Source organism: Cavia porcellus, unplaced genomic scaffold (genome assembly GCF_034190915.1).
Source record: "Cavia porcellus strain 051 isolate PalLab524CR breed Dunkin Hartley unplaced genomic scaffold, mCavPor4.1 scaffold_19, whole genome shotgun sequence".
Lineage (NCBI taxonomy): Eukaryota > Metazoa > Chordata > Mammalia > Rodentia > Caviidae > Cavia > Cavia porcellus.
Window position 1 is genome coordinate 40,497,061 of NW_026947502.1, and position 21,815 is coordinate 40,518,875.

The 21,815-nt window shown below is 34.7% G+C and overlaps 1 protein-coding gene across 3 annotated transcripts in view; it reads right to left on the reverse strand.

Moving 5' to 3' along the window:
• Nucleotides 1-5,680: 5,680 nt before the first annotated feature.
• Nucleotides 5,681-21,815, reverse strand: part of Dtwd2 (DTW domain containing 2) — a 125,098-nt gene continuing 108,963 nt past the window's right edge. For 2 of the 3 annotated variants that reach the window (XM_013156225.3, XM_003473282.5), the window contains one exon: nucleotides 5,681-15,570. In XM_013156225.3, coding sequence (XP_013011679.1) covers nucleotides 15,400-15,570 — 171 coding nt within the window. In that variant the 3' untranslated portion in view covers nucleotides 5,681-15,399. Of the gene's footprint in view, nucleotides 15,571-16,741; nucleotides 16,880-21,815 lie in introns of all 3 variants that reach the window. The other variant, XR_010041168.1, reaches the window with a different exon arrangement.

The window sequence follows — 21,815 nt, forward strand, 5'->3', positions numbered from 1 at the left end:
AAAAAATATGGCATAAGAGTCTGCAGACGTAGGTAGGAGTTGACCTTAAGAGCATTTTATCAGATAGTATGTTTTGCTTTTGTTCTAAATACAATGAGAAGCCGTTGTTGATGTTAGATACACACACATTCACTTCTCCTTCCTTTACACTGTCTCCCATAGGCCACTTGCTGACCATTTTTTCCCCCCCTCACTCTGTCCTTGGGAAAATCCAATGCTTTACCTAATATTAAATTTGGGGAGAATAGGCATATGTAGTTCAGCTCTGAATTCCTTCCGTATGGGAGTGGGCTTGCCTGGGAAGAAATTATAAGTCTTAATTTGGCAGAGCACTTTCATAGGAAGGCTGCCTAGACCAGGGATGGATCAGCAAGTCTGCCTGACTCAGAAGTACAGCTAAGTGGTTCACTCGGTTCTCAGATAAACTACATTCTCTAAGCATTCTGCAAGAAAAATAATACTTGAGTTATTCTTCTGGCTCTATTCATCTTTTATTATATCATTTCTAATCCAGACAATAAAAAGCACAAAACTCAATAGAGCAGTTTTAATGACGGACAATCCATGAGAGAAGAAACAGGTGTAATAACCACAGAGAAAAGCAAAAGAATGACAGGAGAAATATAGGATAAATGCTGACTAATCACATGTGATAGCCTTTTTCAACATTTATCATAGATTTATTATATTTTGAGGGTCTTATTTTTAAATGTTTTCAACATACTTGGCTCTTTGGGGGAGGTATAACGAAAGTAATTAGTCTCAATCAGGAATATAGTGGTGTGATTCGAAGAAAAAAGTCACAGAATTTCAGAATATTGGCAAGAGTTTGTCGGCTTGTTTACTATTATTACCTCCAATGCTGAGAATACTACCTCGTATCTCTGAGGTGCTAAACATATCTTTTTGAATGAATAAAATGAATCAAAAAGTTAAGAGAATCAACATCTGATGGAACAACAGTAAAAGGATCAGTCAGCTGAAATTCTTGTTGAGGCACACAAAAAATATTACAGTGAAAAAACTTGAACAAAATGGAAAAAGGGAGAGGAAGAAGTAGAAAAAAGTGATTTTTCAAATTACTGCATTTACAAGTAATTCCTGCCGTATGAGGCTGCAAATGAGGCTGAAGAGAAACGGAGGTGGAGAAAACGAAGAGCTGCCAGCATGGCTGATATCAGGATAATCAGCAAGCTGAGGACAAGGCCTAGATGTGGCAGAAAGATGGTAAACCTACTGTCACTTCTGAATCTAGTAAGGGAAGAAGAAATTGATAAATAATATTTGGTACCAAAAGAAAGAAAATTTAGTCCTTTAGTATTTCTAAAATTCCAGTCATATCCTGGTTCAATTCATTTCTATCATTGAGCTTTTGGTTCAAGTATGACTTCTGAGTAAGTTAGATTTTCTTGCACTCAAGTAAGGATTTGGATACCTTGTATATGAATCTCATAGAGTTCTAACAAGGTTGTACTTGTAGGCTGACCAGTGCCATAAAACTAAGACATCATGCACAGTGATAACACAGGAAGGCTTCTCATATACTGTGGTATATGAGAAAGTTAACCAGAAGAGATCACGACACACAAAAGCCCAAGTTTAATCACTGGTTAAGCTGTATTTTGCTGTGATTTGCCAACTTAATTCTTTAAAAGTTTTTAAAGCTTCAGCTTCCTCATTTGTTTTATATGTTTGACATATAGAACTTACTATGTTTGGCTCATTAGGAAATTAAATAAAGTAGTACACTTTTAAAAGCTTTTTAGGATGTAAGTACATAGTACACTTATTATCTATTTTGGTTTTATAATGGTACCACACCAACCAGAAGTATGGAACTTCATGGTCTAATTTCTCCTAAAGTTCTTACTTATTAATATTATTAAAATGGAAATTTAATTCTAATATGCATTTTGGAGGGAACAGTCAAAACATGATGTTATTTTAAACCTGTATCTTTTTCTACTATAAAAATTTAAAGCTACAAATTAGTCTCTAAGAAAAAAAAATTATCCCCTAAGAATTGCTTTATCTATACCTCACCAACTTTCAATAGTAACTTAATTCAAAAAATTTGCTAACCTCTTTTGTGACTTTTCTTGATTCAGAAATAACCTCTGGGTCCAAAGCAATTAACTATAGATTCAGAGGTTACTCAGAAATACACCGCTTAATTCTCAATTACTGATTTCTAATTAAATTTCATTTTACCAGGGAACATACCCTGTGGGCTTTAAAGCCTTTGTAATTTATTGGTTTTTAGTATTTGCTCAAGGAAAGTGCTATGTAACAAAACTTTCTCTGCTGACAGAAACACTCTGCATCTGGGTTATCCAAAGCAACAGCTACTGGTCATATATGGTTGGGGAACAGTTGACATATGGCTGGTGCAACTGATTTATTAAATTAAGTTTGAAATTAATTAAAAGTTGATTGTGTTTAATGGTACCATCCATTGAACAAAGCAAGCAGAGCAATTACAATATGTTTTCTTATACACTGTGATTTAATAAAGCACTTTAAATGGAAGATTGTATTTACATTCCTTTGAATCACTTATGCTATTACTGCCACATATTCACTTCTACAGAGAAACTCCAACATACATTTTTGTCATTTTTGGTTTAAACAACTGCCTTTAAAAATTTTTTTAAAGAAAAAAGTCTTATATTAATATTTACTAAAATAGCCTTTTATATTATTATATTAGCATTTTAAATACTTTTCTATAGTGTAGCACAAAGCAATTACCTGCTATAGATCCAAATCTCCATCTAGTATCATTTTTTCTTCATTCTTAACAATGTCCTTTAGTCCTTCGGGATCTCTTGTTGTGTAGGTCTGCTGGACAAAACTCTCAGCTTTTCTCCCACTAAGAATGTTTTACAGAAGACATGCTGGCTCTGGGAGGAGTCCATCAAGAAGCCAGTTAGGTATTCCGGTAAGTGGCACAAGCAAGCTATATGGGGCCCAGGAAGAAAGAAGCCAGAAAGCACCTCCCATGCACCTACTGGCAAGCGGGCTGAGAATCAAGACACCCCCGACCCAAACCCAAGCAAGCACCCAAACCTAGCTGGTTCAGAGAGCAGGCTGAGTTGATAGCAACTGAGTTACAAAAAGCAGCTGAATGCTTGTATTATTTGGTTGACTTTGCAGGCCAGGGGCACTGGTGTAAGCATCTGTTGGGAGGGTAACAGAATGCAGTGTGGCCAATGTGGAGGATTTCCTTCCATGTTGTTTTTGAAATCCATTATTTTTCTTACTGTTTTGATTTGTTCTGAATTATTGTTTTGCTTTATTCAATGTTGTTTTGATTGGTTTTATTCTGTTTTGTTTGGTTTGATTTTGCTATGTCTGATGGAATGGACAACTACTGTGAAAATAACAAATTCTATAGTAGTCATTGTTAATTTTCTATTATCTTGTTTCGAAATTCTGTAGCAATTTCACTACTTTGTTTTGACTGGCTTTATTTTGTTTTGTTTTATCCGGCTTTATTATCTTAAAAATTTTTTTTAAAGTTCAAAAAAATATCTTTGATTTTAAAAGACATTTTTGTGGGACAAAATTCCACACTGATAGTTTTATTTTTTGCGCAAGTAAAAAATACCTTCTGTTTGGTTTTGTCCAAAATTTTAATTGTTTTATTTGTGGGAGAATTGTTCTAATACAAGTTACTCTGTCAACCTAAAATTTTACTGTTCACATTTATGATTCACCTCATTTTCCATTGCTCTACAAGGGAATCCCAGCAGATTTTCCCACTTGCACACTTAGTAGTGCCCATTCTACACAGAGCAAGGCGATTGCTTAAGATCTAAAACAAATCATGCTGCTCTAGCATTTATATTTAGGGCCTACAAAAAGGAATTTTTGTTCTATCAGCTCAGATTACTATTTGCCATGTCTCCTAAAGCCTCCTTTTTGAACTAAACACCTCCCAGGCTAGCTTTTCCAATTCATAACCATGTGGTTTGGTCTAAGTTTCCTCTTTTGGAACTGTACAGAATTCCCAGCATGTACTATGTTTTGAAACTTTAACAGGCTACACAATTAAAAATACCTTGCCCTGTTCTTATTAAAAGCACAAAGGAGCCGGGGGTTTAGCTCAGTGGCATAAACACCTGCCTGGCAAACATGAAGTCTTGAGTTTGATCCCTGGTACCAAAAAAAATAAAAGTACAAAGGAGCTGAGTGTGGTGGTACACATCTATAATCTTCGCACTTGGGAGGCTGAGGCAGGAAGATAACTGAGAGTTAGAGGCCAGCCTGGGCTACAAAATAAGTTCAAGGCCACACTGAACTACATAATGAAATCCTGTCTCAAAAAGGTCAAAAAGAAATTTTTAAGTTAAGAAAATAGAAGGTACAGTTTAAATGAGGCATATACTAAAAGCACTTTGACAAATCAATCCCTATATTATTATCCATAATAAAACGTAAGGCCTTTGAAAAATAATTTCAAATAAGATAATTAATTGATCTTAATGCTCACAAATGAAAACTTTGTTTGAGATATCCATAATCTTCATCACTGCATGAGTCAGTGTTGGTCCCTTCCCTATTGACAGTCACCATCAAAATTTAGTCAGTTACGACATGTTCTCAACTTGGGTGACTCCATCTTACAGATCATTTCAACTCAACCAGAAGTACAAAACTCCCAAATTAGTTATCATTATGAAGTTCATCACTGCGCTTTTCTATAGACCTATTTCCTACTTCTCAAATACTTACCAATTCTTCCATTTTGTTTTTAAGCTTCATGGCTGGTGCTCAGCAGGATGATCCTACTCTTCTACTGTCTTATCTATCCCCCATTTTCATTCACACCATGGTTAGGGACATTTCTTCCTGTCAATGTCTCCCTCACCCCAGCAGAAACTGCAGCTTGCTGGGTACACTGGTCTCCCTGGCTTCAGGAAAACATGCATGCTGCTCAGATCTCTCATCAGCTCAAAGTCTGGAAATAGGGTAGGTTTCCTCTTTGAAGGTCAATGTCATTTCCTATCTCATGTCTTCTCTTCCATTTCATTAAAACCTTCAGTCCCTCTGAAACATATTACCGGACATGTATTACTCTCACCACTCCTTGTTGATATTATCTCTTAAATTCTGAATTCATTGAATTTAGAATTTCAATGTCCCACCACTATGTCCCACCACTGTTGTTATTCTTGAGAACTTACATATCCCCAAGGTGACATATCCAAACCCACAGCCTCTTGATTCTCTGAGTATTCTTGTTCCAAACCTCTATTCTTCTACCAAACCTCAACATTTTCTGTGGAAACACTGGACCTTATGACTAATAACATCAAATATGAAATCTCAATTTCAAACTTTTTGTTCTCTGATCTTCAGCTTCTGATTTATTTTTGCTTTAAAATACTCCTTTCAATAACTCTCTGACCTCATTAGGCCTTCTGGTTCATAACATACCAATTCTTCACTATCTATAGTCAGATTCATCCTTCCTTTCTTACCTAGTCTAGGTATTTAGACAATCATTGTAACAAATGCCCCCAAATTCTTCTGCTCTCTCTCTTTTCCTTATGGTTATCAAGCAAAATACAACACAATTATTTCCTCACTGTAAAACAGGCATAATGGGCATGTCCAACCAACACCTCATGTACTATACTGTAAGCCTTTGATAGGTAGCAATGTGGAGCCACCGTTTTGTGTGATTTTTATTGATTTTTTATTGTGTGAATTTTTATTATTTTAAAGAGAAAAACAAAACAAGACAAAGCAAATCAGAAAAAAACAATGCAAGCAACAGAGGAGTCTTTAAAACAACACAACGGGAAATCCACAGTGGCTACCATAATGTCCCATTTTCTTCTAAACAGTTGTCTATACCTTCACACACAATAATATCAAACATAACAAAATAGTATAAAACCAGTCAAAAGAATGAAAGCATTACAGGACTTCAAAACCAAATAACACAAAGTGAACGATGGTTACTACAATGCCTCGTTTTTTTCAAAACAGTTTTCTACACTATCACACATGAAATTAAATAAAACACAAAAGAATAGAACCCATCAAAACAAAAAAATAAAAGCATGATAGGAAATAGCAGTGGCTACCATACATAATGTCTCATTTTCCTCAAGATAGATGTTCATAGTATCACACATAATAAAATCAAACAAAACAGAATAAAACCAATTAAACAAATGAATGAAAGCATTATAGGGCTTCAAAACAAGATAATGGGAAATCAACCATAATTACCATAATACATCCCATCATGTTCAAAATAGATGCTCACACCATCAGACACAGTAAGATTTAACAAGACAGAATAAAGGTAAAACTAACAAAATTGTGACAACATGACAAGAGTTCAAGACAAGACAATAAGAAATTAATGGGGGTTACCACCTTTCCCTTCTAGGTGTTTCCTCCCTATCACTTTTATAGTATTTATTGTGCTTTTTGGATCCTACTAACCCCTTCTGTTTTTTATGCTAAGATTCACCTATATGAGTCGAAACAGTTTCGCCCATGAAAATGATCTCCAGTTGCATATATTTACCTATAAGAGCCTTGAGATTATTCTGCTTTATAGCTGGGTAACTTTTCACTGCATGAAAATACCATATCTTTCTGTGGTTGATGAGCAAGTTACCCTTGCTTTTTTTCTGGTCTTCTGTCACATGGAACAATTGTTTTGTCTCCTTTGATTTTCAGTCTATGAATTTTCTTGCCAGTTAAATGTGCTTCTTATATACAACATATCAATAGATAGTATATACTGTTCTTGTTTCTTGATCCACTCTCCATTTCTTTTTGTTGCTGTACTGAGATCATCTACATTAAAGGTTACAATCAGAATACATTGGTTTATCCTTGCCATGCTATCCTGCTGTTGGTCTTCCACTTGTCCCCTTCAATCAGTTGCCTTGTTTGGTGATCCTCCTCTGCTGCTGTTCCTGGAACTGTGGTCATCTTTCTCTCTCTCTCTAGAATATCCTTTAGCACTCTCTGTAAGGTTTATTTGGTGGTCATGAATTCCTTCAGTTGTTCTTTATCATGGAGGTATCTTACTTTTCCATCAGTTTTGAAAGATAGTTTTGCAGGGTAGATCAATCTGGGTTGCAAGTTGTTTTCTTCAGGATTTGAAACACTTCACTCCCAAACTCTTCCTGACTTGATGGCTTATGTTGACAAGTCCACTGTGATTGTGATTGGTTTTCCTCTATTGGTAATCTGTTTCTTTTCTCTAACAACTTTTAGTATTCTGTTCTCGTGCTGAATTTTTGGGATCTTGATTATTGTATGGCGGGGTGTAGATTTACTTTGGTTATGGCTAGAGTCCAACTGCCTCACTTACCTGCATGCCAGATCTATATCCTATGTTTTGGAAGTTTTCTGCTGTTACTTCTGTAAATAGCCTTTAAATTTCATTTGTACTGACCTCTGTTTCTTCACTGATATCCATCATTCTTAAATTATGCCTCTTTGCATCATCTTGCAGCCACTGAATTATTTCCTGGTTCCTTGTTACTTTTAAAAGATCTTTCTTTCATGATCGCTAACTGCAATCCTGTCTTGAAGATTTGAAAGTCTATCTTCAATCTCTTTCAAGCACTTTTGCCAGCTTTTGATTGACTTTTTAATTGCCTGAATATCTCTTTGAATCTGTTTCATGCATTGTAATTCCTTTCTATATTGTTCATTCAAGGTTTCCATCATTTTCCTATGCTTCTCTTTATATCTTCTTTAGATACGCTCAGCAATTCTTTAAGTTTGTGATTCCTTCTTTCACCTGAGACATTATTTCTGATTTGATTACTTTTACATTTCATCAAGTTATTTTTTTACTTCAGTTGCTATCCTCGCAGAGATTTCAGGAGAGTGACTTCCATTTTCTTCCATGACTGTATCTCCCAGACTTATTCTGTGTGGGTTAGAGGTCTGAGTTTGCCTTTTTCTCCTTTATCTTAACATTCTACTGGGTTCCTCCATTCTACTGGCTATGGGGCCCCAGGCACTTCCCACACTGGCAGCCTGTCCATTAGAGGAATGGGACAGGCACCTGGGTTCCTCTGATCCCAGGTTTACAGGGAAGTAGCAGGATATGGAGTGGGCTTCTCCAGACCTGTGCAGCTATAAGGGGGCGTCCTTGTGGCCAGGTGTGTGTGGCAGTGGGGCTGCTTCTTTCAGCCTGTGTGTCTATAGTGGGGCTTCTGCGATAGTGGCAGACACACAGGAGTGTGTTTGATTCTCCTGGTGGGTGATGGCTGCCCAAAGGAAGCAAGGACCTCCAATGCTAGCCTACAGATGCACAGGGTTTACCTAATTGTGTGTCCCTGCTCCTGCTGGCTGCCCACAGAAAGCAAGCCTTTTGGTGGAGACATCCAGCAGACAGTGGCGGATCTGCTGGTTCTCACTGCCCTTGCTGGTTGCTTGCTGGAAGGAGTCTTGTGGTGGTGGCAGCCAGCAAGCAGAGATAGACTGTCTGGCTTGCTCTTCCCATGCTGGCTGCCTGCAGGAAGCAAGCCTTCCAGTGGTGGGGGTTGGCAGGCAGAGGCAGATCTGCTGGTTCTCTCTGCCCACACTGGCTGCCTACAGGAGACAAATCTCTTGTGTGATATTCTTGAATTAGGACACATACATAGTGCATAATGTTTACATTCCTTGTTGGGAGCTGGTACACATACAAAATGTATCTTAATTTCCTTTATCATCCCTTTTCCTTTCCTTCCACCCATTTCATGATCCCTCCCTTTTCTGTATGTTTGCAGTACATGTTTACATTCCTGATGTGGAGTTGGTACAAGTACATAACACATCTTAATTTTTTTATCACCCATCCCAACCTTCCCTCCTCTTTTCATCTCTTGATCTCCTTCTCCTTTGGGGGAAAAAAAAAACTGTCCCCCTACTTCATATTATCTTTCATTTTACTATTTTCACTTTAGGTTTCTAATATATGAGAAATCATGCAATATTTAAACTTGTGTGTCTGATGTATTTCACTTAACACTAGTCTCAAGGCTCAGCCATTTTGCTACAAATGACCGTTTATCTTTTTATAGCGGAGCAGTTCTCCATTGCATGTAAACATCACATTTTCTTTATCCATTTGTCTACTAACACACAGGCCACTCCAAGATTTAGCTATTATTAAGTGGTGCTACTAACAAACACTAGCATGCATGGATCACTATAATAAATGTTTTTAATTCTTTAGTGAAGATGCCTAAAAAAGGAATAGCTGGGCCAAATGGAATTTCTAATTTCAGCTTTTCAAGGAATCTCTATACTGCTTTCCATAGTGGTTGTAGAGTTTACATTCCTACCACCAACACAGGGATACCTTTTTCCCAACAGCCTCATCAATGTATCATTTAACTTCTGATGATAGCGTCCTTTTGCAATCAGATGGAATCTGTTAATTTGCATTTCCCTAGTAAAAATACACATATATTTCTTTCATATATATATATATATATTTCTTTTCCTTCTCAACTAATTGTCCTGGCTAATGTTTTGAGTACTGTACTGAACAGTGATGGGGTAGTGGACACTCTTATCTATTTCTGATTTTAGGGAAAAAGCTTTCAATCTGTCAGTATTTAATATGATGTTGGCAGATGGTTTGTCATAAATGTCTATTACATTGAGATAAAGGTCTTCCATATCAATTTTTCAGGGTTTTTATTGAGAATGACTGTTGGACTTTCTCAAAGTTTTTTTTTTTTTTTTTTTGCATCTATTGGTATGATCACATGATTTTTGCCCTGGTTTCTATTTATGTGGCATATTACATTTGTTGATTTCCATGTGTTGAATCATCTTGTCTTCCTAGGATAAAACCTATTTGATTATGATGTGTGATCTTTTTGATGATTTGTTCCATTATAGTTGCCAGTATCTCTTTGAAGTGTTTGTGCTATGTTCATTAAAGAAATGGCTGGTACAGTTTTCTGGCTTTGGAACCAGAATAATGCTGACTTACATGAATGAATAGGGAAATATTCCTTCTCCCCTACTTTAAATTATTCATTAAATGGAATTGCTTTATTTTTAAGAGACCATATATGTCTTGGTGAAAATATGTATCTTTGCAAAACAGAATTTGAATTTTAAAGAGTTCTGAGTTACTAAAGTAACTATTAAAAAGATGTTAAAACACTGGCTTTGTTTCTATAATTTGAGGTAATTACAGAAGAGAAAAAAAGGGCATTTGTATTTTAGATCTCAAGCCAAGGCTTTTAGTATATATTTTTAAATTCTTTTCATTGATTTTATTTAAAAAAGCTCTATAAATAAAATTTTAGTAACCAAAATAGCTTTATAAAATTTTATAACTATATTGTAAGTCATTCTAATTTTTCCTATCACTCATGTTTTGCATTTATACACAAAAAATATAAGCGATACTCTACTTTTAAATAACATATTAGAGGCAGAAATGTATAGATGTTTTTAGCATAAAAAACAATAAGAAATATATTTGTGACTGAAATAATATCAAACTAGATGTTCTCTAAATGTTTAAAATACTTAATATACTTTTAAATAACAACAGTCATAGTATAATTTCTTAGTCAAAGTATACCTACTTCAATTTTTTTTAAAATTGAAGTTTAAAATAATTCAATGTTCTTAGTTTGGGTGAAAAATTATTAAAATTGAAAGACAAACTTATTTCTCTAACATGATTTTCTAAGGTACATGTTCATAGGACATTATGATTACATCTTTCATGGAGAGCTGGTGCATGTACATTCCATTTCTCAGCTCTCCTTTAACTTGCTCCTCTCTCTCCTCCTCCCTGCACCTCTTAGATGTATTTTTAATATGCATTCATAGTGCATGATGATCACACACCTCACAGGGTCATGGTACATATACACAGCATTTCACAATCTTGCTTTGTTCTGTTGAGTTTTTCTTTCTGTTTGCTTGTTTTGAGACAGGGTCTCACCATGTAGTTCAGGCTGGCCTGAACTCACTGTGTAGCCAAGGGTGGCCCTCAAATTCACAGCTCTCCTCCCACCTTAGCTTCCTGCACGATGGAAGTATAGGTGTGCACCATCGCCACCTCCCCGCTATTAATTTCTTTTCCTTTCCTCCTCCTCTATTTGGTGGTCCCCTTCCCATATGCTAAAGACCCACATTACTGCTCTCTACTATTCTCTATTTATATATCATATTCTCAAGGAAGAGAACCCATGAGATATTTAAGTTCTGTGTCTGTTTTACTTCACGTAACATTATGGTCTCAAGGAGTATCCATTTCCCTACAAATGACTCAATTTTATCCTTCTTTATGGCAGAGCAGTACTTCACTGGGTATAAATACATTTTCTTTATCCATTTCTCTGTTGGTGGACATTTAGATTGTAATTAAGTATTACAAATTGTGGTGCTAAAAGCATGGGTACGCATGCTCATATGATAGCTACAACTCTTTCAGAAAAATACTTGGTAGAGGAATAGATGGGTCAAATGCAATTTCTCATTTTACTTTTTTGGTAAATGTCCATACTGATTTCCATAGTGGTTTTACCAGTTTACAAGTCCACCAGCAATGAAGAATGTTTTTTTTCCCCTGCACCCCCTCCAGCATATGTTATTATTTGATTTCTTGCACACTGTCACTCTTTCAGGAGATGAAATCTCAGTGTTGTTTTAACTGCAACTCTCAAATGACCAAGCAATGTTGAATACTTCTCATGTATTTTTGGCCATTTGTACTTCATCTGAGGAATGTCCTCATTTCAGGTGCCCATTTCTTAATTGAGTCTCTAAACTTGGGGAGGTCTAAGGCTTTTGAGTTCTTTCTTTATTCTAGATTCTAATATGCTTTTTTAAAAAAATAAAGGGAACTTTAAAAATAAAGGGAATTTTAAAAATTTTGTGGTTTGAATGTTCGCTAGCTTCTAAAATGTGTAAGTTGAAATTCTTACTCCAAGATCGATGGCATTGGAAGTACAGCCTCTGAGTCATGGTAGAGTCATCTGCCATATCCAACCACATGAGAACACAGCTGAAAGGCACAATCTATCTGCAAGCCAAACAGCAAGCCCTCACGAACAGTCTGCTGGCATCTTGATGTGATGACTTCCCAAGGTCCAGAAATTCAGGAAATAATATCCTGCAATTTATAAACCACTCATCCATGGTATTCTGTTATAGCAGTTTGAAGTCAAATTATCACCATCATGTAAAAAGCAGGACTATATAGCCTGATTCCTGCACAAATTTTAGTATAAAGTTGTAATTTGTTTAATCATTACAGGATGCTCCAAAGAAAAATACTTCTGCAAGCATACATGAATAATACATAACAGAGCTAACACAGGATAAGCATAGCAAAAAGAAAAAGAGAACAGGGAAGATTATGAGAGAACGATGAGGAGCCTAGGAAAGAGATGTGAGAAGAGAATATGCTTTAGCTAATCCAGCAAATAAAATTTAGACTGAACAAGTTAACAGGCAGTGATTCAAGTGAAGATAAGTCTATTTATGAAAATAAGTCTCTTTATGGTACATACTATAATTAAATGTAAAAATCACTATATCTAAAAATAGCATTATTTATTAATAGAAATACCTATCACACCTATTTTTTTTTTTGATACCAGGAGTCAGACTTAGTACTGGTCCTTGCCAGGAGGCACTTAGATGCAGCACTCCCCCCCCCCGCAGCCCTGTTCACATCCGTTTTAAAAAGAAGGTCTACATATTGTATGTGGTTAGGTAAAACTTCTAAGTTTACTACTCTGACCTACTTTTATAGGTAGCACCAATAAAATTTACTTTATAGCAAAAATAATTGTATCCAAGGGTCAACAATTTACCTCCAGCAAATTTGAAGACACTAAAAGAAGATATAAATGTGGTCTTCTGCATAATTCACTAACAATGGTAGTAAGGAGCTTTTCTCTTCCAAAATCTTTAAAACAAACCCTAAAACATGGTGGACATGGCTAGAGAAAGCTGTGTTTAGAGTCATAAAGTTCAGGAAAAGAATTTTTCCTAATATAACTCTCAATTTTGACATAAGATACTTTATAACCAAGCTACAGAAATTTTGACATAAGATACTTTATTTATAACCAAGCTACAGTGCACTATGACTTATTCTATATACTGCAGTTCTCAATTCTATATTAATTATATTTGTGAGGAACTCTCAAAATAATACTAAATCTCTTAAGTCACATAGTGATTTAAAATCTACCATGAATAGTCTTACTAAGGGTGTGGTTATCTTGTATATGCAGAAATAACTATCTTCTGAGTTCACATGATACAAGTAACTCCCCAATCAATCTGTAATACAACAAAGTGCAGTTAAAAATCTGCATGTCAAGTCTACTATCAGTTACAAATCAAAAACCTGAAGCTAATCCCAGAAAAAAATCAAGCAAAGATAAGCAAAGCAAACTATGTAATTTGAGAACTTTAGGTAACTAAAAATATTAATCATATTTTTTAAAAATAAACTAGAGAAGCACTGTATACCAGAAAAGATGAAATGGGATCACCTATTAATAGATCAGTAAAAATCAGTAATATAAGTTAAATGTAAAATAATTTGGAAATACATGTTTTCTCTCAATAAATTTCATACATTTTCCAAAACAATAAACTTTAAACTTTTTTAAGTATTCAAAAATACACTCAAATGTATATATAAGCCCTAAGCAGAAGTTATTCTAAAACAGGCCAAATTAGACACCCCACTGGGGACCCCTTCTGTTTCTCTTAGACAGAAGGTTTCTTTCCCCAGTAGATTCTGCTCTTAACCTCTGCTGATCCAAGAATGAATTCTTCAATTTTAGAGAGCACAAACTCATACTGGCAATCCAGCAGGTTGGGAGTTTCTTATCTCTCTATCATTTGGCCCTCAAAGAACTGGCTTCTTATGTTTTTGTATGCATTAAACAAATGCATACAAAACGCATACTGTGCCTTTGTGTTCATGTTAAGACACAAGGCAAAATATTCAATAAGATTTTTTTAAAGGCAAGACAAATTGAGGTTCTGAAATATAAATAAAATTTGTGAAATTTAATTTTAACAAAATTATTGTAAGATGACTTTAATTGACTTGTTAAGAAAGCATTATCCATTATGACACTGTTTCTTTTTATTACACCAAATAATCATTTGACATTAGGTATTTCAGATTACAAAGCACCTAATCTGTTTTAAATCCAAAAATAAGTTATCAATGAAAGATAGAAATCTACCTTTTATTTAATATTTTAAAATATTTTCTACATAGTTTCCCTGAACACACATTAGCATTCTAATTGTGACTATTACTGTAAAGAGGTACTTTTTAAAAGCTGACAGATTTAGCAGAGTCTAAAGTAGGTCAAAAAGGAACAAATACATGAACATGGAAACTGTCAGAAACCACCATTGATACACGTCCATGTGCCCTGCCTCCCGCTTTCCACAAACAATATTTATCAAGCTTAAGTTGCATGCTTAGTTTTTCCTTACAACTTAACAAAAGATTCAAAAAACTCCAGAAGTCACAAAGACCAAAACAAATTCCCCCTTTTTTCTAAAATATGTACCTAACTGTAATAGGCTTAACTTGCATGTATAAATATACATTACATAAATTTTCCTTATTCTATATAAAGTCCCAAAAATGCTTTCTCAGTGGGGGTACAGGAATTTTGTTCTTTCAAACTGAAGGATTTTTTTCCATTAAAGAAGATTTAATAGCTCTAGTTATAAGAAATATATTCTCAAAATAACAACTGTACAATATTCTAGTCTACTTCAGTTATTTCCATATGGAAATTTCAATAATATCGGTTTATCACAATTAACACTGAAAAATCAGAACTTATCCAGAGTTATTTTAAACAAAAATAATACTAATTCAAAATAACATGTACTTCTCTGTAATATTCAGGCAATTAACAGAAAATGTAAATAAATTAGGTGAACTCAAGGTTAATACCTAAAGAATACTTTTTTCTTTATACTATTTTATGAAATAATTCAATCTAAATCATCACTTGATTATCATTATTCTCTTTTGGTACTTGTTTCTAAGTATAAAGTTCATGTACAAGGTTACAAATTGGTGCAGGATATGTCCAATTACTAGTTGCAACTAGTTATTCACACCCACACTGTAAATAATCAGGCACAATTTCTTTCCATTTTATATATGAAGACTTCTTACCCTAGAATGGCAACTAATTATATTTTAAATTATGGATTAGAAAAAATGTTTTAGAGGCATATTTTTTAAAAATAAATGCAATATGATTTGCTTCTGAGTCAGAGAAGTTTTTACTTTGTGTTTTTTGTATGGCTATTTAGTCTACTTGCTTCTTCTGAACAAGATTAGTAGTAATCTAAAACAGGTAAATTAGCACCAGAAGAGTAACTGTACTAAATTTTAATGCTATTCATTAAGAGTTCCATTTTCCTGAGTTTGCGTTTGTTCTTTGGCATTGGCTTAGGATATAATCCATTCTTCAGAAGGTGTTCCTTGCTGAGACGAACCTGAGCACCATGTTGAAGCTGGAAAGAGCATAAAGCTTGAAGAGGACGAAGTAGCGTCTGTTAAGGAAAAAAAGGGCACTAAAAAAGTATTTGTGACAGATCATAGTATGTTAAACTTTTCCTTCAAAATTAGAGATTGTTTTCCATTATTATTGGCTTTTAACTGTAAAAGCAATATATATCTAAACAAATATATATTGTTTCTAAATAAATAACATTTTAAATTCATAAGTTCCCTATCACTAAAGGAATTTTAATAAAAGGATACAAATACTCATTTCCTATATAGCTAAAAATATCAGAACTAAATTTTACACTTTATTCAAATACAATAAAATATTCTTCCCATTATAACAATTTACCTGTTGCAGGTAAACTAAAAGAAATAATTATATACAATGATATAAGTAGATGCAATGAGCTAATTTTGTGTCAATCACAAATCAATGCAGTATCACTGGCACTTGAAAACAAACAATGGCAGCAACTGTCAAGTGGCTTGCTACTTCTCTCACGTTGGTCTATGGGCCACATACAAGTTAGAGGTCTTAGGCATTTGAAATTATTCTAACTACATATGTATCTGTCTAAATTCTGGGGACATGGCTCAGTGGCACAGGTGCCTGCCTGCCAAGTGTGAGGTTGTGAGTTCGATTCTCAGTACCAAAATAATTAATTAGTTAATTAATTAATTCAAATACCTACAGGGCCAACCATGGAACATAAACATGAACTGAATAAACTTGCAAGGTAACAAAGAATATTGGAGAGTGTAATACAACTATAGAACACGGTCTATCTAAAGTTAAATTTTAAAAAACCTATACCAATTTTTAAAACATATTAAATTCTCTCCTTGGAGACTTTAGACTCCTAATCTAAATTATGTAAATAATACTAGCAAAAAAAGCATGATTGAACAGACTGTTAACAAAATATAAAGGAAAAATTTCACAATGTCTGTGTGAAAATTTATTCTTTTATATAACTTTAAGTGGTAGAAAGGGCTTTAATTAACAATGAACTTGTAGTTTCTTCTCTACATTCATTATTTTCTTTTTGGAATAATCCAAATTTCACTTGAAGTGGCATATATCCAGTTAGTAACATCACACTGATTAAATGCCACAGTCTACTGAAGGTAGTGAGTCCATGGGTGTGGCTTCCAAGGTACTTTTTAAAAGCTGACAGATTTAGCAGACACGGGCATTTTCTTCCTTCTTCCTACCTGGAACATGACTGTTGGAGGTGGGACAAGCAAATGACCACTAGGCAATGAACACAAAAGATGATGGAAAGACAGAAGGAACCCACGATGTCCTTTCCAAGTGGCATTCTGAGCACAGGACTGCCCACCTCAGCATGTCTAATTCAGAGGAGAAAAAGAAACTCTCATTTGACTTCACTGCTGCAGTAAGGGCTGTCTTCATGCAAACATTCTTAATCAATATACACCAATAAGAAAAAAAGATACCTTGCAAAAGTTCTACACCATATTGTTGTGAAAAGCCCCTCAGGCACACTTTCATAATTTCTTTAAAAAAAGGAAAGAAAGAAAATAGGAAAGAAAAAGGAAAAATGATGATACACTACTGTACCTAGTGAACACAGTGGACAGATCGAACTGTGAAACAACATTCAATACCTAGGAAATACACTGAGACTACACAGGGACTGAAACAACAGAAGACTCTACTGATACTTTATGATGTTTATTAGGTTTTCTGGGATAAGCGAATACTAGAATTCTTATGGTTAAAGGCCTTCAACTTTGATATGACTCTATCAATTTACTGAGGTACTGAGAATGCATCTTGGAGACATGCAAATCTGGATTAGGTCTCCATTTCTTCCATGTGGTAGGCATTATGGTAATAACACACTAGTTGGTTTCCTTATTGCTAGACACAATTCTAACACTCACATCTTAAAGTAAGAAAGGTTTGATTTAGCTCATGGTTTGGGAGATTATGTTCACAGGGAGCTGCTTCCAAGGCAGAAACACTACAGCAGCAGGAAGGTGTGGCAGAACAAAGGTGTTCAGTTCACGGTTGCCAGGAAGCAGAGCAGGCCAGATAGGAACTGCATGAGACCATGCATATATAGTACCCAAACCCAGGAGTGTGCTTTACTGATCTTATTAGGCGTTTCTTAATCTAGTGCAGTGGATAAATCAGAATTAATTATCACAGGCTATTCACAAATAAACCTGTTCTCCTTAGCATTTGATCAGATTGTGTTTTCAATTACCCTTTCAAGATAAGTACAGCCATTAACTTGCTTTGCTTAATGAAATGCAAGCATGAATAATGTGTATCACCTTTGAACGAAAGCCTTAAAAAAGCTCTGGGCTTCACCACCTTCCAGGGGTCTTCCTTTGTGAAAGCAGAATAAAGTGTCTCAATAATTTCTCCTCCAAGCTGGGTTCCCGAACGACAATAAGCCATCCCACTGATTGATCACATGGAAGAGGAGTAGCCTTTTGTCATGTTATACCACTTACAGTCCAACCCAGTCTGTCTTAACTGATGCTCTCTGATTTACTAGTTATATTACTCTGAGATCAATAATACAAGCTCTTCTTGCCTCATTTTCCTCATGGGTACACTGAAAGTGTTGAGCATACTACTAGATAACAAGTAAAATGTTTCTACATAAACAGAAGCACTACATCCAAGGCAATGTGAAGGTATGAAGGAAAAGAAGATTGCCTTAGAAGAACAAAGACAATCCTCTACTTGTAAAATAAGTTTGTTTCTAAATAATTTGAGTAAAAACCAGTACCTCATAAATCCTTTCATTTACATGTGCAAAGAGACAAGAGTGCAAGGGGCCAATAACACCAGTCCTTGAGCCAAGCTACAGGACACGTGTGACTCAAAACCTTCTCCACAACTACCTTTAAAAGTTTATAAAGTAAAACTTCCTACATAGAGGAGGTCCTATAATGAAAAAATACCCAAGCTGAACCCTCCAGTTGTATAAAAAGTCATGGTACATATTATAGTAGATAAATGAAAATCATTAGTGCTTATTTCAAAAGTTCTTTTCTCAATCTATAGGCAATAATAATAGGTGCAAAGAAGGAGAAAAGTTTAACTTTTCAGTGCCTGTGTTGTTGACAACGGTAACAATTAACACATTATCTCACTGATTTTTTTTTTTGTAATATTATAGATTGAACCTAAGTGGTGCTTTACCACTGAGCTACATGTCCAGCCTTTTATTCTTCATTTTGAGAGGTCTTGGTACTCTGCCCAGGCTAGGCTTGCCTTTGGGCATGCAATCCTCCTACTCAGCCTTCCAAGCAACTGAGATTACAGGTGTGCACTATCACATCTGTCTGCTCAATGCCTAAAATACTGAGGTAACTTATTTTTTTTTTATATTACAGACACAAAACAAGCACAAACAGCAAAAGGTGATGAAAACAAAGAGATGCAATTATAATTCAAGCCTTTTTAAATCCCGTATCATGCTATTTCCAGGAAGCTATAATCTATGATGTTTGAAACTTCTCTAGAATAAATGAAGAGAGCGAATCAAAAGACTAACAAAATCATTCAATGCCAGTCTTACAGAATAAAGTCATGAAAATTTACTGTTCTTCTCCACCACCCTAAAATTCTATTAGAATTCTCCCAGTGAAAAGATACTGAAGGGAAATTTATATCTTTCCTCCACAAGAACCAAAAACAACACTTGTTTACAGTAGACAGTGTGTTCCACACAGAAACATGTTTATTTTTATTGAAACTAGACTCAAACAAGCTGAACTGAGAGCTTAGCTCTTAAGAAAGCAATTTTTATTATAAATTGGTAGCCAACTTTAGCCATCTATAATAATAAGCAACTTGAGGTATTTTATTATATATTTCTTTGGCTCATGTTCTCACAAACCAACTTATCAGCACCTCTCAAATCAAACATGATTTTCAATCTTGGCTTTTCTATTCCAGGCCACTAGAGTAAGATTACTACCAGGGAACAAAATAAACAGAATGTGCACTCTAGCATGTCACTATTACTTTGGGGGTTTTTGTCTAATTTGATCTAAATACAATAACGAAGGTTGACAATATGGTATTTCACTATTCTGTGAGTTAAACTTTGTTTGTTCTTAGATAGTACTCTTAAGAGTATCAAATATTTTGCAAATATCAGATTGCACTGTAAGGATTCCTTTTTGTTTGCAGGATGTCTCATTAAAGCACATCTAAACTATGAAGATAAAATGTCAGCTTTTAGCTTTATGTTGCCAATACATGCTTTTAGTTACATCAAGCAGTAAAAAATAGTAAAAGATGAAAATGAAAATAATGATAAGATGATAAAGGAGAAACCTTTAAAATTTTAAGAAGGTTGTCCTAAATATCTAATGTATTTTTTCTGAAAAAAATTGCTTCACAACTTTGAAATAACTTATCATAGATACCTGTAGAATACAGAATATTTGTAAAATGGAAACTGAAACTCCCTGGCTAATAAAATTTCTTCCATGAAGGCACATTAATATCAGAATAAAACTGGAAAGCTGGGGAGCAGCATCAGCATTAGTAGCAGTGGTATAATCTTTATCCCTAAGCTTTATTTTGTTTTACTGTGCTATTAGCACTGTAACCACCATCACGACCAACGCTGAAGCTCTTTTAGGATTGCAGTAACGATCCAGTTCCAGCTGTGGAAATAGCTGATGTAAGTCCATAGAGGATTTTCTCCAGACCCTCAAAAGAGGAAAGAAGTTTTAAATCCACAGCCTAAGCAGATATGTTTCCCCTAAAGAGCTGAGCTTTTGATAAGTCCTTGATGTTGTCTACTCCTAGATTTTTACATAAATGAATGGGAAAACAGAGACTGCACAGAAAGCAATTTTAACAACAGCACTAGGTGCTATGCTTCTGTTGATACATCTGTAAATAGTACATTTTTAAAATTTTGCTCAAGAACATAATGAGACAATGTCCGAATAAATAAAAACAGAAAAGTAAGTGTAGAGGAATACAAACTACTACGTTGATGACTGGGTTCACAGGAGTAGGTGACAAAGCTGAAAGAAGGGGAGAGTCACAACCACCTCGAGTCATTAGGGGAAACAACCAGGTTCCATGGTGAAATTTTTCCTCAAATGAGTGTGAAATTGCCTAGACCCAAAACAAAGTCTATTCACACACATACATATCCCAGAAGTGTATTTATAAAAGCCTATTTCTTCCAAAAGAAAGAAGTCTCCACCCCTGACACTTTTTACAGTCAGAGTCAGAGAAGAGAAAGACAATTTGATGCTTGCTTCTGATACTTCTGACATTCCTATCTCTTGAGAGCTTTTTATTTCCTTTAGGATTCATATTTTGGTAACTAACCCAGTTATTGTAACTGAATTTTTACCCATAATTGAAATTTCTATCATGGTTTAGCTAAATCTTACAGTAGCAATGATAATGTATAATAAGAAAAAGAGGGAAAGAAGGCAGGAAAGAGTCGTACGTACTCTGTTCACGTGTGTTGTGGGCACATGTATGTCTTGTGTGTCTATCTGCAGGTGGTGCCTGTGTGTGTGCGTGTGCAGGCATGCTTTGGAGGGAAAGTTATAAATTTCATTTAGTTATGTTTGTTATGCTCTGACTTCTCATCCTCGGTTATAGATATTAAAGTATTTTAATTATTTAAAACTTAATGTTTTGTTTAACTATTGGTATGCTGCTATAAATGCAAAATTCCTTATATGTTCCTAAAGATCACTAGCAAGCTCATTGAAATAGTATTCTTTGCTGATGATTTTTAATTATATATGCAATTATCAGACTTCCATAGAAATTAAATAGAAAGATGATTGTAGGTTATAATCTTTTCATATTCTGTGTTTCTCTTTTTTAAAAGTATCTTTTTCACACATCACACAAGTTTAATAAAATAAACTGAACATTTAGTACAGCTTCTCAAATAAAGGCACCAATGCTAAAAAAAAGATGCTGTGCAATGTTCTCTTAATTAAAAAGAAAAAAACTGAGCACAAAGGAACACAAACTACTAAAAAAAAGATAAAAAATACTAAAGGAAAAATATAACCAAAAAATGATTTAATGTCATGCTACTTAAATGCAATTTAACATGTTACAAATGCTGTTTGCACAGCTTAGTATGAGTATTTAAATAATACAATCTGGCATGCTAAGCCAACACAGAAAACACCAGAGGGAAATGAGGGCTATAAAGTACACATATTTCTATCAGATATATTCTACCTGTCACTTGTACAAATTTAACAAGATAAATGTGTCTAAATTTTTTAAATGAAATCTAAC